The sequence below is a fragment of the Urocampus carinirostris genome, chromosome 2 (genome assembly GCF_059441175.1).
Source record: "Urocampus carinirostris isolate Australia breed hairy pipefish chromosome 2, RoL_Ucar_1.0, whole genome shotgun sequence".
NCBI classification, from domain to species: Eukaryota; Metazoa; Chordata; class Actinopteri; order Syngnathiformes; family Syngnathidae; genus Urocampus; species Urocampus carinirostris.
The window spans coordinates 52,811,018-52,830,654 of record NC_142350.1 but is presented as its reverse complement, the minus strand read 5'-3'; the positions used below and the strand labels follow the sequence as shown (position 1 = coordinate 52,830,654).

At 37.4% G+C, this 19,637-nt stretch overlaps 1 protein-coding gene across 2 annotated transcripts in view; it reads right to left on the bottom strand.

Annotated features, from left to right (window-relative positions):
* Positions 1–3,988: 3,988 nt before the first annotated feature.
* LOC148372478 (mitogen-activated protein kinase kinase kinase 5) overlaps positions 3,989–19,637 on the bottom strand; it is a 29,767-nt gene continuing 14,118 nt past the window's right edge. The window contains exons 13-28 of one of the 2 annotated variants that reach the window (XM_088328037.1): positions 18,938–19,022; positions 18,678–18,811; positions 17,829–17,956; positions 16,484–16,620; positions 16,311–16,416; positions 15,426–15,583; positions 13,655–13,853; positions 13,420–13,594; positions 12,943–13,108; positions 11,053–11,235; positions 10,868–10,973; positions 8,083–8,305; positions 7,900–8,006; positions 5,892–5,992; positions 5,740–5,816; positions 3,989–5,273 (exon numbers count right to left, since the gene is read on the bottom strand). In XM_088328037.1, coding sequence (XP_088184163.1) covers positions 5,177–5,273; positions 5,740–5,816; positions 5,892–5,992; positions 7,900–8,006; positions 8,083–8,305; positions 10,868–10,973; positions 11,053–11,235; positions 12,943–13,108; positions 13,420–13,594; positions 13,655–13,853; positions 15,426–15,583; positions 16,311–16,416; positions 16,484–16,620; positions 17,829–17,956; positions 18,678–18,811; positions 18,938–19,022 — 2,182 coding nt within the window. In that variant the 3' untranslated portion in view covers positions 3,989–5,176. The remainder of the gene's footprint in view (positions 5,274–5,739; positions 5,817–5,891; positions 5,993–7,899; positions 8,007–8,082; positions 8,306–10,867; positions 10,974–11,052; positions 11,236–12,942; positions 13,109–13,419; positions 13,595–13,654; positions 13,854–15,425; positions 15,584–16,310; positions 16,417–16,483; positions 16,621–17,828; positions 17,957–18,677; positions 18,812–18,937; positions 19,023–19,637) is intronic. The other variant, XM_088328038.1, reaches the window with a different exon arrangement.

Here is a 19,637-nt window from a genome sequence, read left to right as displayed (position 1 = left end):
TCCGCTCCAGCAAACTCTTCTAGCTGACGTGAGCGTGAATCGCTCCGTTCCAGTCTGCTACCGAGCTCGAACCGCTTCAATAATAGAAGCCCCCAGTCCGACCCCAGAACCTTCTCCCCCAACTCATTTCCATGACGACCCACAAAAGAGAGACGATGGACAGCGGGTGAGTCGGGGAGGGGATAGGAGCAGAGGCAGGAAATAAAAAAGTGAAGGAGAAGCAAGTGGGAGGGACTTCTCTCGACCCCGGGCTCATTTGAAAGGTGATGTTGGGGGCTCAGAAATTGGGAGAGGGGTGTCTCTAATGGTTCAAGCTAGAGGGGATAGCAAAATCCCAAAATATACCCTTTGACATGAAATAACCTCAACAATTTCTAGGCTTTAAAACTTCTAATCATGTAGTATAAATCAAGATAAAGGTGGGGTGTTCTTAAAAAAGGTTAAAGTTAAACATTTTCTCTAATAAGTATGTATTAACAATACCCAACTGAGTGCTTTATTTTCCAAAGCATCCATGTGGTTTTATCTTATATTTGGCAAAGCTGTTCGAGGCGGAACATATTAAGTAGAAGGAATGGGGAATGGGCCGCGCGCTGAAGACTGAAATCAGGTCGTACCTGCCGTTTTCTCTTTGTTAATGTAGCATGAAAATGGTGAAAGTAAGAGAAGGCTTGCTTTAAGGACAGTCCAAACCCTAACCCAAACCCCAAGAAGGATACAAAAGTAAAAGTTGTTTCGAAAATATCCAAGAGATGCACGTACTTGCACGCACATCATGAATGAACTGACTGAGGCTGCAATAATGACAGAAGCCAGGAGATAGCGGCAGTGAGTTAAAAAGTTCAAAATTCTTTACAGCTTCATTATAGTGACAGTAATAATTCACCACTAGATGTCCTCGTAGCTCAGAAGGGAGCTGAAGAAAATGCATTTGAAGAAGACACACTAAGGAAGGCCTAATCATAGCATTTGGCAAAATTCGGAAGCCTACTTCCATATTTTCTTGCCTGAACAAGGATGAATTTCAGCCAGAAACAGGACATGAGAGCTGGTGTGAATCCTTGCTACCAACAACAAAAACGAGCAAGCTGTATACACCTGGAGCGGCTGAAGAGAGAAAATAGCAGGAGTTGGTCGGAGCCAGAAAATGGCTAGCTTTAGCAGTTAGCAGGAGAAGCTTCTAATATGCCAGTCAAGGATGCAAAAGCAAAACACAATTTGTCAAGCACCTGGTCCCTGAATATTGTAGCTCACCAAGCTTTATTCAAACAGAACAGCTAAAAAACAACAGCAGCTGGTGGAAAGCCATAGCCTTCACCCAAGTAGCTAACATGAGTGGCTAGAGAGGAAAACCATAAAAAAGTAACATTTGCCTGAGTCACTAAACTCCATCCATCACAATAAGGGCTCAGCTATGAAAGATAAATATTTCACTAAATCACAAAAGCGCTATCGGGGCAAGCCATCCTGGCCAAAGTAGACATTCAGGCTTTTGTGGTAGTAAGATAGCCACCAAAAATGTAAATGTCTTTAAAGAGCATCTCAGGTTGTGTAATAACACATTTCTAAACACACAAGTCTTGAAAAACTAACGTATATAAGAAAGTATATGTGTTTTTGCTCATTGTTGTATTTTGTTTCATTTTTAACAACATATTTTTACACCTCAAAGGGGTCGCCACATAATACACACTAGAGCTTTCATGACTTTAATGATAATTAAGATAATTTAGATTGCTGTTTTACAGGGTACTTAACATATCTCCATATCCAAAGAGCATAAAGTCAGTTTTATAATAATGTACAGTACAGTAGTGGTAGTAGTAGTAGTATAAGTTGTAGAAGTAGCACTTAATGGTTTAAAAGAGTGACAGCTTGGCTCTCGGATTAATTAACTTCAAGCCCAGTAACATACAAAAAAGAAACATCTATTTTTATGTCTATAGCTGCTGATGGGAATGGTTAATACATTAATTCTCTCCCAGATCAAGAAAAATTCCATCTCATATGGATTCAAACGTGTCACAAACAAAAGATCAGCGTCTCTGGCTCCGTAACACACAAACACACACAGGGACAGATTAGTGCTTTTAATTCAACTGGGTAGGATTAAACGTAGAGTGAACGTCTCACCAGTAAGGATAAGGAATGGTTTGTAAATGCATTGTGGTAGAAAACTGGTCACATGACACACTTCAGCCTGAATCTATACTGTATATCGCGGAAAGTCTGTAAACTAATGTATATGAATGTATGTATCTATTTCTTTTAAAGCAATAATTTTCAACTAGCGGTTCGGGACCCAAAAGTAGGTTGCGGGCCGTTGCAATGGCAAAATAATGCAAAAGAATAAGAAAAAACAGGGTTAACTGTGGATGGCAATAATGCCCCCCGTTCAATCTCTTTTCCTCTTCTGTAAATCTGTGCTGTCCTGATGGTGTTTAAGGGACCACATCTCATTTATTGCGATTCTGTCGGTTTATTTACTTTTTCCTCCAATACTAATGGGTGCCAAGAAAGGAAGAGTGGAAAACAGTGACTACAAAAATCCAGTCGAAAAAGAAATGATTGAGAAATACGAAAATAGTGTACGTGTGTCTGCTATCAAAGTTCTGCTGGAAAGTACAGTTTAAAAATGTTATATTTTTAGCTTTTTAAACCAGTATATTAATGCTTGTTATCTATATAATGAAATAATTATCAATTTATTAATATTTTGGGTACAAATTTCTTTTAGTATTTGGCTATTTTAAAGCAGTTTTATAGGGTCACTTGTAAGGAGGTATTTACGGTTGTCATGATTACCGATATGCTTCACCTGTGCCCGCTCCTTTGGCGCCAACTGCCTCGGACTCTGATTGGCTCTCTGTCCCTATTCAAACCCACTCCTATCCGTCCCCTGTTGTCAGTCCATCTGTAAACCTCGGTTTACACTAGGCAAGCCTTTTTTCGACCCTGACTCCAACCTGTTTTTTACTCCTGTCTGTCCCCTGGCTTCGACCCGTTTTTGATCCTGACTATGGCTACCCTGCCGTCCCGGCTTTCGACCTTTTTTGTCCCCGACTACGTCTACTCTCCTTTCCTGGCTTCCGACTCGCTTCCGACCCGACCACGTTTTTGCTCTCCTGTCCCGTTTTTCCGTTCCTGACACCGCCATCGCTCGCCATGGAAGTCCGACTTTGTGTTCAGAGCGACCTGCTTCCCGCGCCCAGCGATCACCGGATTGTGGGGGCAACCCTTGGCTTTGTTCCAATAGAACTGAGAGAAAGTAACGCAAGTGGATCCTGTCTCCGTTCTGGTCTTGACAACAGTAGTTGAAGTCGTTTTGCTGGTCTTTTTTTTTAAGGTGAATTTATTCTGCTATCTCTGCTTTAAACTACACAATCCTATTAAATAGGTTTGAGAAGTGCACATGTTTTCTTGATTTGGGGCGCAATGGTGGATTTGTGGGTCCTAAAATCAGAGAAGTTGAAAACCACCATTTTAAAGGAGATATAACGACTTAAAACCATGAAAAATTATAACGTACAATGGCATAATTTGTTGATTTTTTTAAGAGCCTGATCACGTTGAGTGACAGCCAAAAAACAAACAAGCTCAAAATTAATCCAGTTGCAATATATATAATAGCACTTCTATCACGTTAGACCGTGCAAAACAATGCGACAACCGCTGTGATGTGATCCGATATGCGTGTTGTCGCTAATCCTGGAAAAATTGGGGGGTGCCACCCAGTGCGGTGTCCCCAATCCTCAGAAAATACAGCTCTTGACTAAGGCTGCAACTAACAATTTTTTTTTACAATCAATGACTCGTTCGGTTATTTCTTTGATTAATCGATGAATCGGATTTTTAAAAAACACATTCTCAATATCCTCCTTTATTTGGAGTTCAAAGATTTGGACACATAAAAAAATAGTGCACAAAAACAGAATATTCTATAATATAAAACAAAAAAAATACAAGTGTTTTGTCAAATGACTGTTATTCGCCTGCAAATGTGCAAGATACTCTTTTCTTACCAGCTTATCCAAAGATCATATTACAATTAGACTTATGATACAAAACTAAAACAAAGAGCAATAAATTACATTTGATGTGTAGCAAAATTCAGTTCCGCCAAAAAATATAAGAAATGTAAAACTACTTTTCAAAATGTAATCAACAAATTTGGTGTTTTGGTTAAATCCTTGAATATGATAAACATTCCCAGTGTGCAAATAATATATTATGTTTAAGAAGAGTATGTTATTAATATATTTATTTTCTTTTTTCTTTGTATTTCGGGAGAATTTTCTCCATCCATTAACTCCGCTTATCCTTAGTAGCGTCGCGGGGGTGCTGGAGCCCATCTCAGCTGTCTTCGGGCAGTGGGCAGGGGACACCCTAAACTGGTTGCCAGTTAGTCGCAGGGCACACGGAGACAAGACAATTCACTTGCTCATCCACACCTAGGGACAATTTGGACCGGGCAATTAACCTGACATGCATGTTGACTCATCCTGGAGGAAACCCACGCAGGCACAAGTAGAACATGCAAACCCTGCACAGGAAGGCTGGTAGCTGGATTTGATCCCATGACCTCAGAACTGTGCCGCGAACGCGCTAACCACTCACCCGCCGTGCCGCCGCAGCGCTTTCTGTTCCCTTGAAAATTGTTAAATTGTGTTTGACTGTTTCATGCCACTTTTTTTATGCAATGTTCAATAAAAAGGGATTTACAAAAAAATTAAGATGTTTTAAAAAAAAACGTCTCACGACGCTCTCTGCCAGACCAACGTGGTACTGCAACCCTAAACTTCACAAAAATATCCAATGCACTTTTGTGCTGGGTGGCTCATAAATCACGCAACTCGACGAATCTATGAGGTAATCAGTCTCCAACACTTTCAATAATCGATTTTGATCAATTTTATCGATTCGTTGTTGCAGCCCAACTCTTGACTTTACAATCCAAACAAAAATGCCCAGGTGTTTCGATCGACGCGACACAGAACAGCAAATGTGACTAGTTCATTTGTGAGTTGTCAAAACGAAAGTGTATGTATGAATGTCCGTTGAAAAACCCTGAGATTTAATATATTTACATTGAAATGTACAAAAAGGGCAAGTAAGAAAACAAAATCACAGTGATAGCACCTGAAACAGGTCCAGCCTGTTCATTAAAGTATCGGTGTCAAAGAAGAGCGCCGTGGCTATTCTGGTCAAGCGTGCCAGGCTGGGACTTCCTGTGAGCCGTAATGGCCGCCCAGATGCGACAAAGCATTCCTCCCCTGAAACATGATAACGTATATATATTATTGTTTTTAATATTGTTATTTTATTGTCGTTAATAACAATGTAAAGAACATCATTTGCAACTACATTAGACATGTCACTCAAGGATAATAAACGCGTAAGAAATACGCAAAATAATATAGAAGAGTGTCAGAATAAATGGACAACCAAGCAGAGCTTGGACACAGGCCTAAGTTGTAATAATAATGCAATGTAAAACAGCGCAATATAATTTCGAATCTCATATAAATGATTTTGCACATAATTATTTTTTATCCAGCGGATAAAAGTAAAAAATCTGTTTGGACATAAACTGATGAAAAACAAAGTCTTAAAATTAGATTAAAAAGGGGTTACTGTGACATTAAGAAACAATATAAGTGGAGTAACAAAACGAAGGAAGGCCTACTGTCATCGGTAAAAAAAAAAAAAAAAAGGAAATCATTTGCAGAGTACACTCACTTTATTCCACAGTACATGAGGTCGTCCCTGCAGGCTATTTGCAGAAGGCAGTCCAATGAAAACTCGTGAGACACCAACTTTGTAAAAAGAGAAGAACGATTTAAAAAAAAAGAGAATAACATAAACGCTGCTTGCCTTGCCAGTTTAGTCACCTTCTGAATAGTCTGTTGGTCTACTGGGATGTTCTCCAGCCAGGCCACCATGTCCCCCATGCCTGGATCGCCGCTTTTCACCGCAGTCGCTGTACCGTCTACTAGAACCATCAAAACAAAACGTTATAAAACTGAATCCTCGGAAACCGGTCTCCTAGAAACTCAAAGCCCCGAGGCGACGGTTCAGAATAATGAGGTGCACACCAAAGACAAACAAAAATGACGTGACTTTCTCACCTCAGTGGATTAAAAAAAAATAGAAGAGAAAGAAAAGACAGAATGAGGTCTTTTAAGCAATTGAATTTCTACTAATGTCCAGTAGACGGCAGTAGAGGAAAGGCTAAACTAGCTACTGTATTTTAGGACTGTAAGGCGTACCCTTAATAATTTGGTTCAGCATATAAGGCACACCAGACTATAAGGCGCGTTGAATTAAAACTACAGTAAGAGCAAGGGTTGGATTGAAAAATAAATAAATAAATCAGAAAATACAAAATATATATATATTCCATGGAGCATAAATATTGGGGAATCTTGTTTCACAACTAAATTAGCTTGATTTGTTCATAAATGGTTACTGTTTGTAGATGCATTTCATTGTAATTGTTTACTGTTTTTATGGTCTATATTACTCATTTCCTAATTTCTGGCATTTTGGGGGTTTTAGGTGCTCCTTAAGGTCAGGAAAATACACTATGTACATTTTCAGAAATATCAAACACAAAAAAAAATCAAATATATAATCTACCGTTTTATAAATATCCGTAAAAAATGATGAAAAAGAAGGTATTGTAATTATAGGACAAAAATAAAAATGATACAATTACAGAATGGAGACTACAGATACAAGGAACTTGTATTAGGCCGATACCATGTAACATGGTATTGGGTAAAATTAAAATGGAATTTGCTCAAGAGGTAAAGCATTGAAGCTTTAACCTTGCGGTCAATGTTTAAAGCTTTAACATTATAATAGCTAAATTATTTTAAAAATAATATACAAATATGCAGTGTAAAATTCTTGTTTATAATTACAAATATATTGTCAAAAAAATGAAGCCTTAAGGCTGAATTAAATTGATTGATAAATTGGAATTAACTCAAGAGTTGGAGCTGTTGGAGCTTTAACTTCTCAATCAAAGTTATAAAGCTTTGATAAAACAAAATTTAATACAAATATGAAGTAGGAAAAATATGGTATATACAGTTATAACAATATTGCTAGCAAAAAAATAACTTAAATTTGAATTTCATATGAATTAACTCAAGAGTTAAAGCTATAGACGTTTAAGCTCCCTGGTGAACTTTTTAAGCTTTAGCTTTGCCGACACTAAATTAATATATCAATATACAGTTAAAGATATATGATTACTACAATGATGTAAGAAAAATTAAAGCTTTAAAGCGAAGTTAAATTGGAATTAACTCAACAGTTAGAGCTATTGTAGCTTTACTCCACAGTCAAAGTTTTAAAGCTTTAACTTATGTATAAAACACAATACATATATGGACGAGAAAAAATAAAGTATATAATTTTTATATTGTTTAAAAAAAAATAAAGCTTTGAAGCTGAGTTAAATTTGACATAGCGCATAAGTTAACGCATTAAAGCTTTAACTCTACAGTCAAAGTTTTAGAACTTTATATTTGCCAGAACTAAATTCCTAAAAAAAATTATATACAAATAATATAAAAAAATATAATCTGTATACTATACTGCTGTCAAAAATAAAGGTTTTGACCAAAATTAACTCAAGAGCTTAAGCGATTGAAGCTTTAACTCCTTGGTCAAAGTTTCAAAACTTTAAATTCACTAGCACTTAATCAATCTGACAATAAACAAAACAGGCAGTCCATAAAATTTATTGGCAGTATATAATTACTAAATTGCTATCAAAAAATAAAGCCTTGGAGCTAAGATCCATTTGAATTAACTGAAAAACTTTGACAGCACTTACAGTAGTTAATATAAATGTTAACATAGAAGTACAGTGTACTTGATTTGTACCTGGCTCATGTCCTCTGATAGCATCAATGTCCTGCTGTTTCTTTTGGACAGAAGTCCTCAAAAGGTCCTGATATTCTCGTTCCTTGTCGCTCAACAACCTCAGCAGTCTGAAAGCGAAGGAAATAGCAAAAAGGACAATCTGGATCACGTGACGCCAAAGACATCTGGTCTATGATGGTCTACCTCCTGGTCTCGAGTCGTAAGACCCTCAGTTCGTCACTGAGTGGGCAGTTGCTGTCCAGGACAGCATCCGTGGGGCTGAACGGTGTCGAGATTTTGTCCCCTGATATGGACCCCTGATATTCTGGCTGGTCCTCTTCATGGTGGACCGTGTTGGTCTCGGCTGGATGCTCCTCAGGGGTGCTGTCCTCGGTCTCGAATGAAGACTGCAGCTGGAGCTTCAGTTCTGTGAAAAGACAAGTGGAGATAACCACAACTAATTCACTATTATTTTAGGTATTATTTTGCAGCAGGGCATTTTTCCAAGTCAGTGTTACCTTCTTTTTTATCTTTTAACTCTTTATTACATGTTTATTCTGGAGTGCCATGTCAGATCTCATTGTAAACAATGTACACTGCGTTGTAGTCAATGACAATGAAGCAGGGGTTTCAAACTCATTTTAGCTCAGGGGCCACATGGAAGAAAAAACATTCTGACGGGCGCCAAACTGGTAAATTAATGGCATAAAAAGTGTGCTTTAACTGTAGGGCTGGGGATCTTTCAAAGGCTCACAATTAACATAATTCTCAGAACTATAAGGCGGACTGGATTATAAGACGCACCTTCAAAAGTACCGGTAGTCTTTTGTGAAAGATTTAGTAATGTATAAGGTGCACCAGACTGTAAGGCGCATGGAATTAAAAGTACAATGATTTATCAGAAAACACATCAGCAAATAATGAAAACTTATCTTATAGAACATAAACTATCATTATTAAATCTTGTTTTACCCCTTAAATAGATTCATTCATGATATAATAGCATATTATTTAACATTCATTCATTTTCTATGCTGTTTATCCGTGTTAGGGTCGCAGGGCGTATCATATAGCATTTAATTTTAATGATGCATTTCTAATTGTATACAGTATACAATATATTTAGGCCTGTAAGGAAGACTGCAGATTTCTGGCAAATTTATGTTTTTAGGTGTGCCTTATAGTCCGGAAAGTACGATATATATGATTCAGGGGTATAAAATCTGATTATAAAAGGATTTTTTTTTTCCTTCACTAAGATTAGTTATATTTTGTAGTGTTTATTAACTGTTCATTTATAAAAGCAATGAAAATATAAATTGGATTAATTTCACTACAGTTCATATAACTCAATGAAACTCAAATTGGAAAATGAAAAAAATAGCACACAGACACACATTTAAGTGCAAATGATTTAATGATTTAAACCACCTTTTTCGGGGGGTTTTCAATATTTTTTTCAGGAAAACTGTTTTTTATATCTATTACATAAATGAGATTAAGTTTCTTTAAACTTCTGCAAAGACACCCACAAACTTTTTAAGGTGTAAAATTAAAATAATAGTTAAAGGGTATTTTAGTAGCAAATGTTGCTGTTAAGAGGGACGTTCAATCATATTGCCTTTAACAGTATATCCATGACTATTATTTTAAGTAAGTCACAGTATAAATTGGTGTTTCCTCAGTGTTCTCTGGTTGATAAATGCAAGTAAGCAAATACAGCAACAGTGGTGCTTGGCTGTGGTGACATCCAGTGGACATATTTATAACCGCAGATCATTGTGTCTTGTGCCTATAAGCAATGTGTCGTGGGCCGGATTGAATTTGTTTGTGGGCCTGATCTTGCCTGCGGGCCGTAGGTTTAACACCCCTCCAATAAAGACAATTCTATTTCAAAAAGTATAGAGCCTTTCATTGTTTTGTAAAAATCGTGACGTATCCGGTGGGCGGGGCTTAGCCTGGCGGCAAAAGAATACTTGCACTGGTCAGAAGACAGAGAAAAATAACATGTTGTGTGTTTGTGTGCCGGAATTGGAGAAAAAAAAATAGTGATCGTAAATTGAAGTTTTCCAGGATTCCAGCGGACAAAAGAAAAAAAAGAGAGATGTGTATCAAAGCAAAAACATTGGACCGAGACACCCAACCAAAATGCTCGGGTTTGTAGCGCACACTTCATATCAGGTAAATGAAACTAAATGTTTATGATTGTCTCTATCAAGTCTGTTTTACTTAAATCTGCAATTTATCTTTCTTAGCTTCAGCTAACAGTTAGCGTGTAGCCTTGTAAATAAACACTGCATGGGTCTGAAAAAAAAAAAAAAAAACAGGCACGCATTCGTAAAATATTGCTAAGCATACAAAAAAATATGAATTAAATAAAAACAATAAGTATATGAAAAATCAAATATATGAAATACATTTCTAAATTGTCCCTAGGTGTGAATGAGCGAGTGACTTGTCTGTCCCTGTGTGCCCTGCGACTGGCTGGCAACCAGTTCAAGGTGTCCCCTGCCCACTGCCCAAAGATAGCTGGGATGGGCTCCAGCACCCCCGCGGTCCTACTGAGGATAAGTGGTGCAGATAATGGATGAATGGAAATTACTTGGATTGTATGCCCAACGATTGTTTTGCAATGCGTGCAACAATCATAAATGTTTAATTGATCCTATTTGATATGAAGTGTGCGCTGCAAACCCGACCTTTTTTGATGAGTGCCTTGGTCCAATCTCTTTACTTTAATGCACAACTCTCTTCTTATTCTTTGATCAGGAGTGTCCGCTGTAATACTCTAAAACTTGAATTTAAGATCACTAACTTTTCTCTCTGATTCTGACGCTCAAACACACAACACGACGACAACTAGCAGCTACGACAGCATTCTTTTCCTCAGTCTTCTAACCAGTGCAAATATTATTTGACCTCTAGCTTGTGATGTCACAAGTGACATATGCTATGAAAAGGGGTTTATTGAACCAAAGATAATAATAACCTGGAAGAAGAACAGTGATAGCATCTTGCACAGCCTGTCTCAGTAGATTATCAAGAGCGAACATCCAATGAGGCTTGACCTGCTGTTGCCTCAACACTTTCTTCACCTGCACCAAAAAAAGAACCTCTTTTTATGCAACAAACAAAACCTCAAGTATTCGTTCTCGTCGCGTCACATCAACGTACTGCGTCCTGGAAGCCAAACAGCAACGCCTGCAGGCTGCTGAGAGGAATTGCGGCTGAAACCAAAGAGGCTCCGAGATTTTGCAAGCTGCCGGTGAGCTGCTTTCTGTCTGGTGAGCAGATGTTGGCCCGCAGGCAGCAAACCAGCTCTGTGATGTGGTCTGACGAGACCGAAGCCCTCTCCACCTGTTACAAGAGATATATTGCGCAAGATCAAAATGCTTATTTGACAGTCATCCCCAACAGCAAAGATGCTGAAGATGAGACTTGAAAATCGATGCTTTGACTCCTTGAGTCGGATAAAAAGCAAATTGGAGAAAATTCGTTTTGGTAAAAATCCGTTTTGTAAACAAACTTGCCTGCAAAATGGTAAAAAACTGTAATGTTTTCCGGATAGCCTTTACTAGTTCTACTGTTTTATGATTCATTTAACAACTTATTTTAAAGGGACACTGCGAAATATTTGACTATCAGCTGTTACTGTATAATGGAGTGCAACTGAAAATGACTGCTAAAGAGCACAAGCGAATACAAACTAAGACTCAACATGACCAAACCATCAACATTTTTCTTTTCATTTTAAATAATACAAAATATCCCTTTAATGAAATGGAAAAAAAAAATACTTTTTGAGGAAAAATTTTGCATTTTTAAAATTGATAATTTTTTCTATTCTACAGGAAAAATATGTAAAGATTACTACTAAATAAATACCTAAAATAAGCGCAATTATTTGATCTGGCAGATTAATTATTAATCATGATTATTTTTGTTATCTGCCATCTGCCAAATAAAATATTTGTGCTCAGTTTAAGATTTTCTTTGACATTTTACCTGAAAAATAACTTTACATATACATCACATAAAATAAAAAAATACGATTGCAAAGTAATATTTCATTCATTTTAAATTTGAATTTTTCACATTGTAACTTTTCTCAGGTTACATATTATTTTTCTTAAATCTTGCTCCTTATTTTATTATCTGTTTAAAAATAACATGAGATACATAAGGAGAAAATAGTACTGGAAATGAAAACAGATATTTATCTGACCAGATGACGATAATGTACATAATTTTGCTGAAATTCAATATTACTTTTCTTCCAAGCTCGCACATTTTAAAATCCTTTGTGTCTCATTACAAGTAAGTAAAATAAATAACAAATGAATAATACTAGAGAAAAGATATAGACTATGGAACAAAAAAATACGAAAAATATGCGTATTTAAAGGCCCGGTCACACAGCCTTTCGCGTCTGTATCGCGGGTAAAATTTTGCGATTTTTTTTTTGCCTGTAGTTGCCCGCGGTGGAAAATTTGCAAAATTGGCCGGCGACTGTTCCGCGTCCTTATCGCGGGTAACCGCGGCTGCATCACTGTGCCGCCCGCGGTTACCTGTGGTCTAAATTTTTGAGCAGCGCAAAACTTTTTCGCGCGGCGAACTGCGTGTGAATTTCTTACCGCGTGTAAAGCACGGCTGTATCACGGCTGTATCGCGTCTGTATCGCGATCTCAAAGCGTCCAACAGCGTCTGCTTCACGGGCAGAAATTTCTGGCCGTGATTCAGCCGCGATACGCCCGTGAAAGGCTGTGTGACTGGGCCTTTACCAATTTCTAACAAGGATTTTTGGCAGAGTAAAGTTTTTTCTTTAGCTACATATTTTTGTTATACTGTTGCTCAATTAATTGATTTTTCTTATCTCATTAAAAATAAATGAGAAAAAAACAATATTGTAAATGATGAAATTATTGATAGTGGAACAAGAACATTGACCATGTAAATATGGTTATTTTATCACATTTTCCGAGTAGATTTTTAACAGTACAGCTCATTGTTTACTTCTTTCTACATATTCTAATCATTTCATCTTTTTTGCTCTAGAATACGTACCTGGGGCAAGGCTTCCTGTATGTTTGCCACTACGCTTGCGATATCATCCGTGAGTACCCGATGCAGCGTTGCCCTTCTCTCGCTGTCTTTTCTCAGCATGAACATGCCAACGTTCTCGTTCGTGGATGCCGGGCTGTACATGTCCAGCGCTGAATCCTCCGGCACACTGGACAAAACGGCTAAATGGTGAGAAATTCTATTTATAACAGAGCCTTTTGAAATATTTTAGTAAGAAAAAAACGTTATTATTTTTTTTTTAATTGTAAATTATAAATGTAACAAACCTTGTTATGTGAAAAAAAAATAAAAAAAATAAGTTCCAAAACGCAAACAGAAAGCACAGATGGACGGAATTAGGGACATAAGATGAGTTTCAGGACACAATATAGCGACATCTATTGGTCAAAAAATACACATTGTCCTTTAAACTTTCATATTAATGTGGGCCCCTTACGCTATCAACCTGACGGGACTTACGGCAAGAATCGCCCGTTGCCGGGAGGACTCTCCGAGATGTGGCTAGCTCTAAAGACGGACTGCTGCGTCCTCCTGAAGTCCAGCGAGCAGGACAAATTGTCAATGGAATCCGAGTAGGAGTCCGTATCCTCAACCAGGATTGAGACCGGCACCGATAGGCTGCGCTGGTAGTCAGCTGCAAACGGCAAAAAAAATATCAAGCTTGTTAAGCACTTTTGACACGAGCAGGTCTTACCTGCGGACGTGTCCTGGAGGTCACAATCCGGAGGGATTCTAGACTTCTTCTTGGGGGCCGATTTGAGGAAAGCGTCTCGGAGGAGGTCGGCGGCCGTGGCCCGATCATCCGGGTCGGGGTCGAAACAGTTCATGATGAAGCTTTTGGCCTCTGCTGACATGGATTCAGGAACTTTTGGGTGGATTTTGAACATGCCCACCTGGAAACATCAGTCATCACCATGAAGTCTCCATTTGCACTCCTTTTATCAGGGTTGGCAAACTCATTTAAGCTATGGTAGAAAAAGCACTCTCACTGGGGCCAGACTAGTAAATGAATGGCATAAAATGTGCCTTAGGTGTAGGGTTGGGGATATTTCAAAGCTCAGAATTAAAATACAATAACTTGATGGTGTAAAATTCGATTATAAAATGACCATCAAGGTCTTCTCTTTCCTTCACTAGGATTCAATGTCTTGTGGTGTTTATTACTTGTGTAATTGTGAAAAAAGTAGAAGAAAAAAAACAACAACAATTTAATTAAATTCCACTACAGTTTATTTCCCTCGGAGTGACTCGTGTAAACTGGAATGTGACTAAAATAGCACACAAATATTAATTTCAGTGCAAGCAATTTACCCTAAATTATAGAGTACAGGAAACACCTAATTACAATTCGAAGAGGGCCTATACACAAATTTAAGGAGGAAACTCAGCTTTGTTTTTGGACAAGCCACACCAGATTTTAAGCAGCTAGCCTAAAACAGCCTTAAATATTACTTCATTCATGCCCATTTCTTACATGTTAAAGAAATCCGCAGAGTAATGCCTAGAACAGAAAAGTAACACATGTTGACGCAACTAAGACACTCGTTTTCATACGCAGTAGTACGACAAAAGCATTCTCAAAACAAAATTCAACGTACTGTACTGACTAAAGTTTCGTCTTGAGAATGTTTTTCTCGCACTACTGCATAAATGTTTATTGACTGTTGGGCTAGTTGATTGAGATTGAGTGCTACAGACACAGTCGCGGCACAATGTGTTACTTTTCTGAACTAGACATATTTCCACTGATTTCTTTTAAATGTAAGAAATAGAATGAGTTTCATTTTATAGCAGTTTAAAATCCGGTGCGGCTTGTACAAAAACAATGTTTCTTCCTTAAATTTGTACATAGGGCTTGTAATCAGGTGCACTTTGCAGTCATAAATTTACAGTAAATGATTGATTTAAGGATTGAAACGTCTTTTTCTGATTTTATTTTATTTTCATTTACGAAAATGTTGACCTGAATTTGTGAACTTTGCTGTTTTCATATCTATAATAGAAAAGAGCTAAATTGTATTTAACGTCTGCAGAAACACCTAGGTGCTATTTTTTAAATGTAGTATTTTTAATCCAAGTAATCTTTTTCAATTACTAGGGATAAAAAGCACAGTTTAGTAGCAAATATTGCGGTTACAAGAGACATCCAATCGTATCGCCTCAAACGGCACGCCCATGATTTCTATTTTAAGTCACATAACATTGGAATGGGTGTTTTCTCGAATGTTCTCTGGTTGATAAATGGTAGAAAGCATATACAGCAACAGTTGGTGGTTTGGAGTGGTGTGTGGCTTTGGCAGCATCTAGTGGACATATTTGAAACTGTAGTTCATTGTTGCTCATTTTTTTGTGCTTCTCTCAGCAATGTCTCATAGGCCGGATTCAATCTGTTTGCGGGTCTGATCTGGCCTACGGGTTGTATGTGTGACACCCCTGCCTTAGATAATTTATTTTAATAAGCTTGCCTTGAACATGGCCGCCTGAGGACTCCCCAGCTCGTGAAAGGGCGTCTTGCCAGTCGCCATTTCGATGATGGTGCAGCCGAGGGACCAGATGTCGGCGGGCTTCCCGTAGCCTCGAGGCCCCTGGTCAATGATCTCCGGTGCCATATACTGGAGAGTCCCTATTGACATTAATAAAGTATATTAACACTATGGAGGAAGTAGTGGAATTAATTGTATGCTGCCATTTTCTGGCTTGTGTCATCATTGCAGCCTTTATCAAGCACCTTACCTTCTTTTTCATCTTTTTTGGGGTTTGGGTTGGCGTTTGGACCATAATTGAAACAACCCTTTTTTTACTTTCACCATTTTTATGTTACACTAACACTGCCACGCCCGAACCCTTTTCCTCCATTCCTTCTACCAAATGTATTCAGCCAGAAAAGCTTTGTGGAAAAAAGCATAAGGGCTCTTTGAACTCAGTTGGGCATTCTTAACACATACTTAATAGAAAAAAATATTTTACTTTTAACTTTTTAAGGACACTACTAACAAAGCAACCCACCAATGAATTAAAATAAAATCAATATTAACATTATATATTATCGCAATTAATCAAATTATTCAGCTAACTAAAGATTAATCGAATATTTCCTCAATTTCGAAGCAAAGCCCCCGGAGAGCAGTGTCTGTGTCATTTTTAAGCAAACTTGTTGAGAAAAATGGCAACATTTTCAAGCATTTACAAGCACTTCACCCAAAATGCAAATTGAAGCATTTCCAAGGATTTTAACCACCTATACGAACCCTGCACAAAATAAGATAAATATTCAGAATTGGGAAAATAAAGTCCTCATACATAATTCTATCTACCCTTCTGATAGATCTGTTCAACTGAAGAAATCTTACCGGCAAAAGTTTCTGTGCAGGGGTTGATCCCCGCCAGTCTCTTTGAGGTTCCAAAGTCAGATATCTTCAAAACGCCGCTGTATGTGTTGATGAGCACGTTGTCACCCTGAAGAAAACAATTACACATTCGTAGCGTTTGTCATACAGTGACTGTTTTACTCAAAGATGCTTGCCTTGATGTCTCTGTGGACGATCTGGTTGTCGTGAAGATATCTGAGTCCCTCCAAGATCTGCTTAGTGTAGAAGATGATGGTGGCCTCATTGTCTTTTAAGGGACCCCACTTGGAGCAAAGCAGGGACGACAGGCTTCCTGCCGTAGGTAAAAAGTTCAAGTACTGAAGAAATTTAATGTGTTTGGATCAAAATAACGAAAAAGGTGTTTCATATGAAGATAAAATTCTGGGTAACATTCACAAATTGAACTGTAAGCACTAAAAAAGTCCAGTTGCAAAACTTCATTCATTGTTTTAAGTTTTATTGTATAGCTGATAGAATACATTTTTTCCCTTATACAGTTTATTTTAAGAACGGTTTGTAGTGAAACAACATAAATAATTTCTATTTTACTACAAAAGAAATGAGTTACTCTTCTTATTTCATTAACAATGTTTTGAACTGAACCGTAAAATAAGGGAAACAAATATTAAAAATAAGCAACATTATTCTAAAATAAGGATTTTTTAAAAATTTGTTTTAAGTGAAACGGTTGTAATTACGGTAAATTGCAAAAGTACCAAATAAAACAATATTCCTTTTTTTCTTTTGGGGAAAAAATACGATCAAATTAATTGGAAAAAGAGTTTCAAATGCTAAAGAAATGAAGTTAAAAATGCAATAGTTTTGCTAGGAAAAAATAAAAATGCAGCTTTAAAATGCTGAAAAATACAGTAAAAAAAGATGGGAAAGTAAAAACTACAGTTAAAAATAAAGGAGCATTAAAAATTAAAATTAAAAAATACGGTAAAATAATAAAAAATACTAGAAGAAAAAGTAGAAAATATGGTAAAATAATAAAAAATATACTAAATTATAAAAGTACAGTAAAATAATAAAAAAGGTCATTAGAATTTACAAGTATAATAATATAACAAAAATACAAGATGTTTAAAAACACTTAAAATATAGCAGAATAATAAAGACAATTGAAACTACAGTAAAATAAAAGTTTCAAAACATTTAAAAATATGGTGAAATAAGAAAACAGGTAGTCAAAATAAGGTTAAAAATCATCTAAAAATCCAAAACAAAAAAGGTTTAAATTTGCGAGATTACACTCGAACAGGAAAATTTGGGGGGCAGTTTAATCTCATTCATTGCTTACTTCATTTGTTAACCTGCTTTTTTTGATTGCGTTTTATTCCTAATTACATCATCTGGCAAAGGCTGTAACAAGCCAGGCCTTTTGAACTCCTTCCTGGTCTCTCATTAACATGAATCAATTTAGCATACTAGCTTGAACAAATTATCTTATGCCTTTTTTGACATCTAAAGTCGTTCAAGGCACTGAACATAGCAAACCTCCAGGCACTTCCTCCATAAAGATCTTGATGAAACCGTCCTCGCTGACAGAGCCCAGGTACTGAACGATGTTCCTGTGCTTCAGACGCTTGTGCAAGGCAATTTCCTCGTGCAGAGGTTGCGAATAACTGCAAGGAATGAGTTTGTTAGTTATCAGCTATGAGTCCTTTCTCTTAAAGGTATTCCCAAATTCTGGAAAAATACAAAATGTAAGAAAATAGTAGATGTTCGTTTGCATAAAATATCTATATGTTCTATCAGTATATTGAATATACTGTATTCCAATTATTTTCCGAGATAATGCATTTTAAAGACTGCCTGTCTCGTCTCTGACTTTTTTAGCTGTGATGTCATCTGAGGAAAACCAGCCTGCATGCAAGCCATGTCCATATTGTTTTACGTGTTAATTAGTCAAAAAGGTTATGAGTGTTTTAAGTGAAGTTTTGGTAGTTTTTGTGGAGAAAGCCTGGGTGTTGTGTCACAAGTGAATGGAGAATTGTACAACAAAAGGCAAACAGCCAAAAAGGAGCTAACTGGAAAAAAAACGCAGCTAACAGGGGGATAACAGGGACCGATAAACGAAAGGCGGCCGGAGCCTGATGACAAGTTGGCCTCACATGTTGTGGTAATGGGATTCGCCATTTTGAAAGTGTTTGTTCCTCTAATTACATCACAGCTCTATGGGAAAAAGCCAGATCAGTCAACCTTGAGAGTAAGTATCTCGAGTGCCCCAGTGCATGGAACATTTGGCAACATATCTGCATAATTGTGAAAGGAATACTACACAATATTTGCCTAATTGAAAAAAAAAATCTGTTTGGGAACACCTGTAGAAAAAAAATCTCTCACGTGCTGTCCTTCTCAGGGATTTCCTTAATGGCAATGCGCACTTGGTTGCTTACATCCCTGCCGGCGTAAACCACGCCATAGGTCCCTTTGCCGAGGACCACCTTGTCACCGTTTTCGTTGGTCTCGTAGACAAACTGTGGGGATGGAAATGTTTTGACTGGGGGATGCAGTTCTAATGCAGTATATGTTGTCATGTGCTATCAAGTTTAAAAAAAACGCTGCATTGGGTTGTGGAATGTGGAATGTGGGTGGCGGCTGACCTCAAGTATTCCCTCGCTAAGATGATTCAGATCCTGGGAGTTGTCCTCGGCTTTGTGGAGCAGAGAATTTACCAAGTCACAAAATCTGAGGAGACAACGTAAAGGGAATTCATCAATCTAAAAAACACAAATAACAAAATAAATATACATGGAGAGAAAAGTTTAAAGTTTAATTTGAAAATTGTCCTCTGTCAAACCTTTGTCAAATATGTGCATTCCCTTGACGCGCTCTTTTTCCCAATCTTTTTGGGGGTTTGGGTTGGCGTTTAGACTGTATTTGAAACGGGCCTTTTCTTACTTCCACCATTTTCATGCTACACGAACAAAAAACAGCAGGCACAGGCATGAATTCACCCTCCTCCCCCTTCTGCCTCGTCCCCCCATTCTTGCTTCCTAATGCGTTGTGCGTCCAGAACAAAATCAAAACTAAGATAAAAGCAAATGAGTGCGGTGGATTTTTTTTAATAAAGGCTGTTTAAACTCAATTTGGCATTGTTTACACATACTTAATAGAGAAAATATTTCATTTTCAACTTTTTAAGGACACCTCAAACTACACCCCCCACGTTTAAAGAAGCTGTTATAAATCATTTTCATATTCACAGATATGCCAAGCTCATTTTGGGTCACTTAACAGCCAATATTTAACGAATATTTAAAGGACCTTCTACCTTTCAAACGTTACAGCCAATAAACAAGC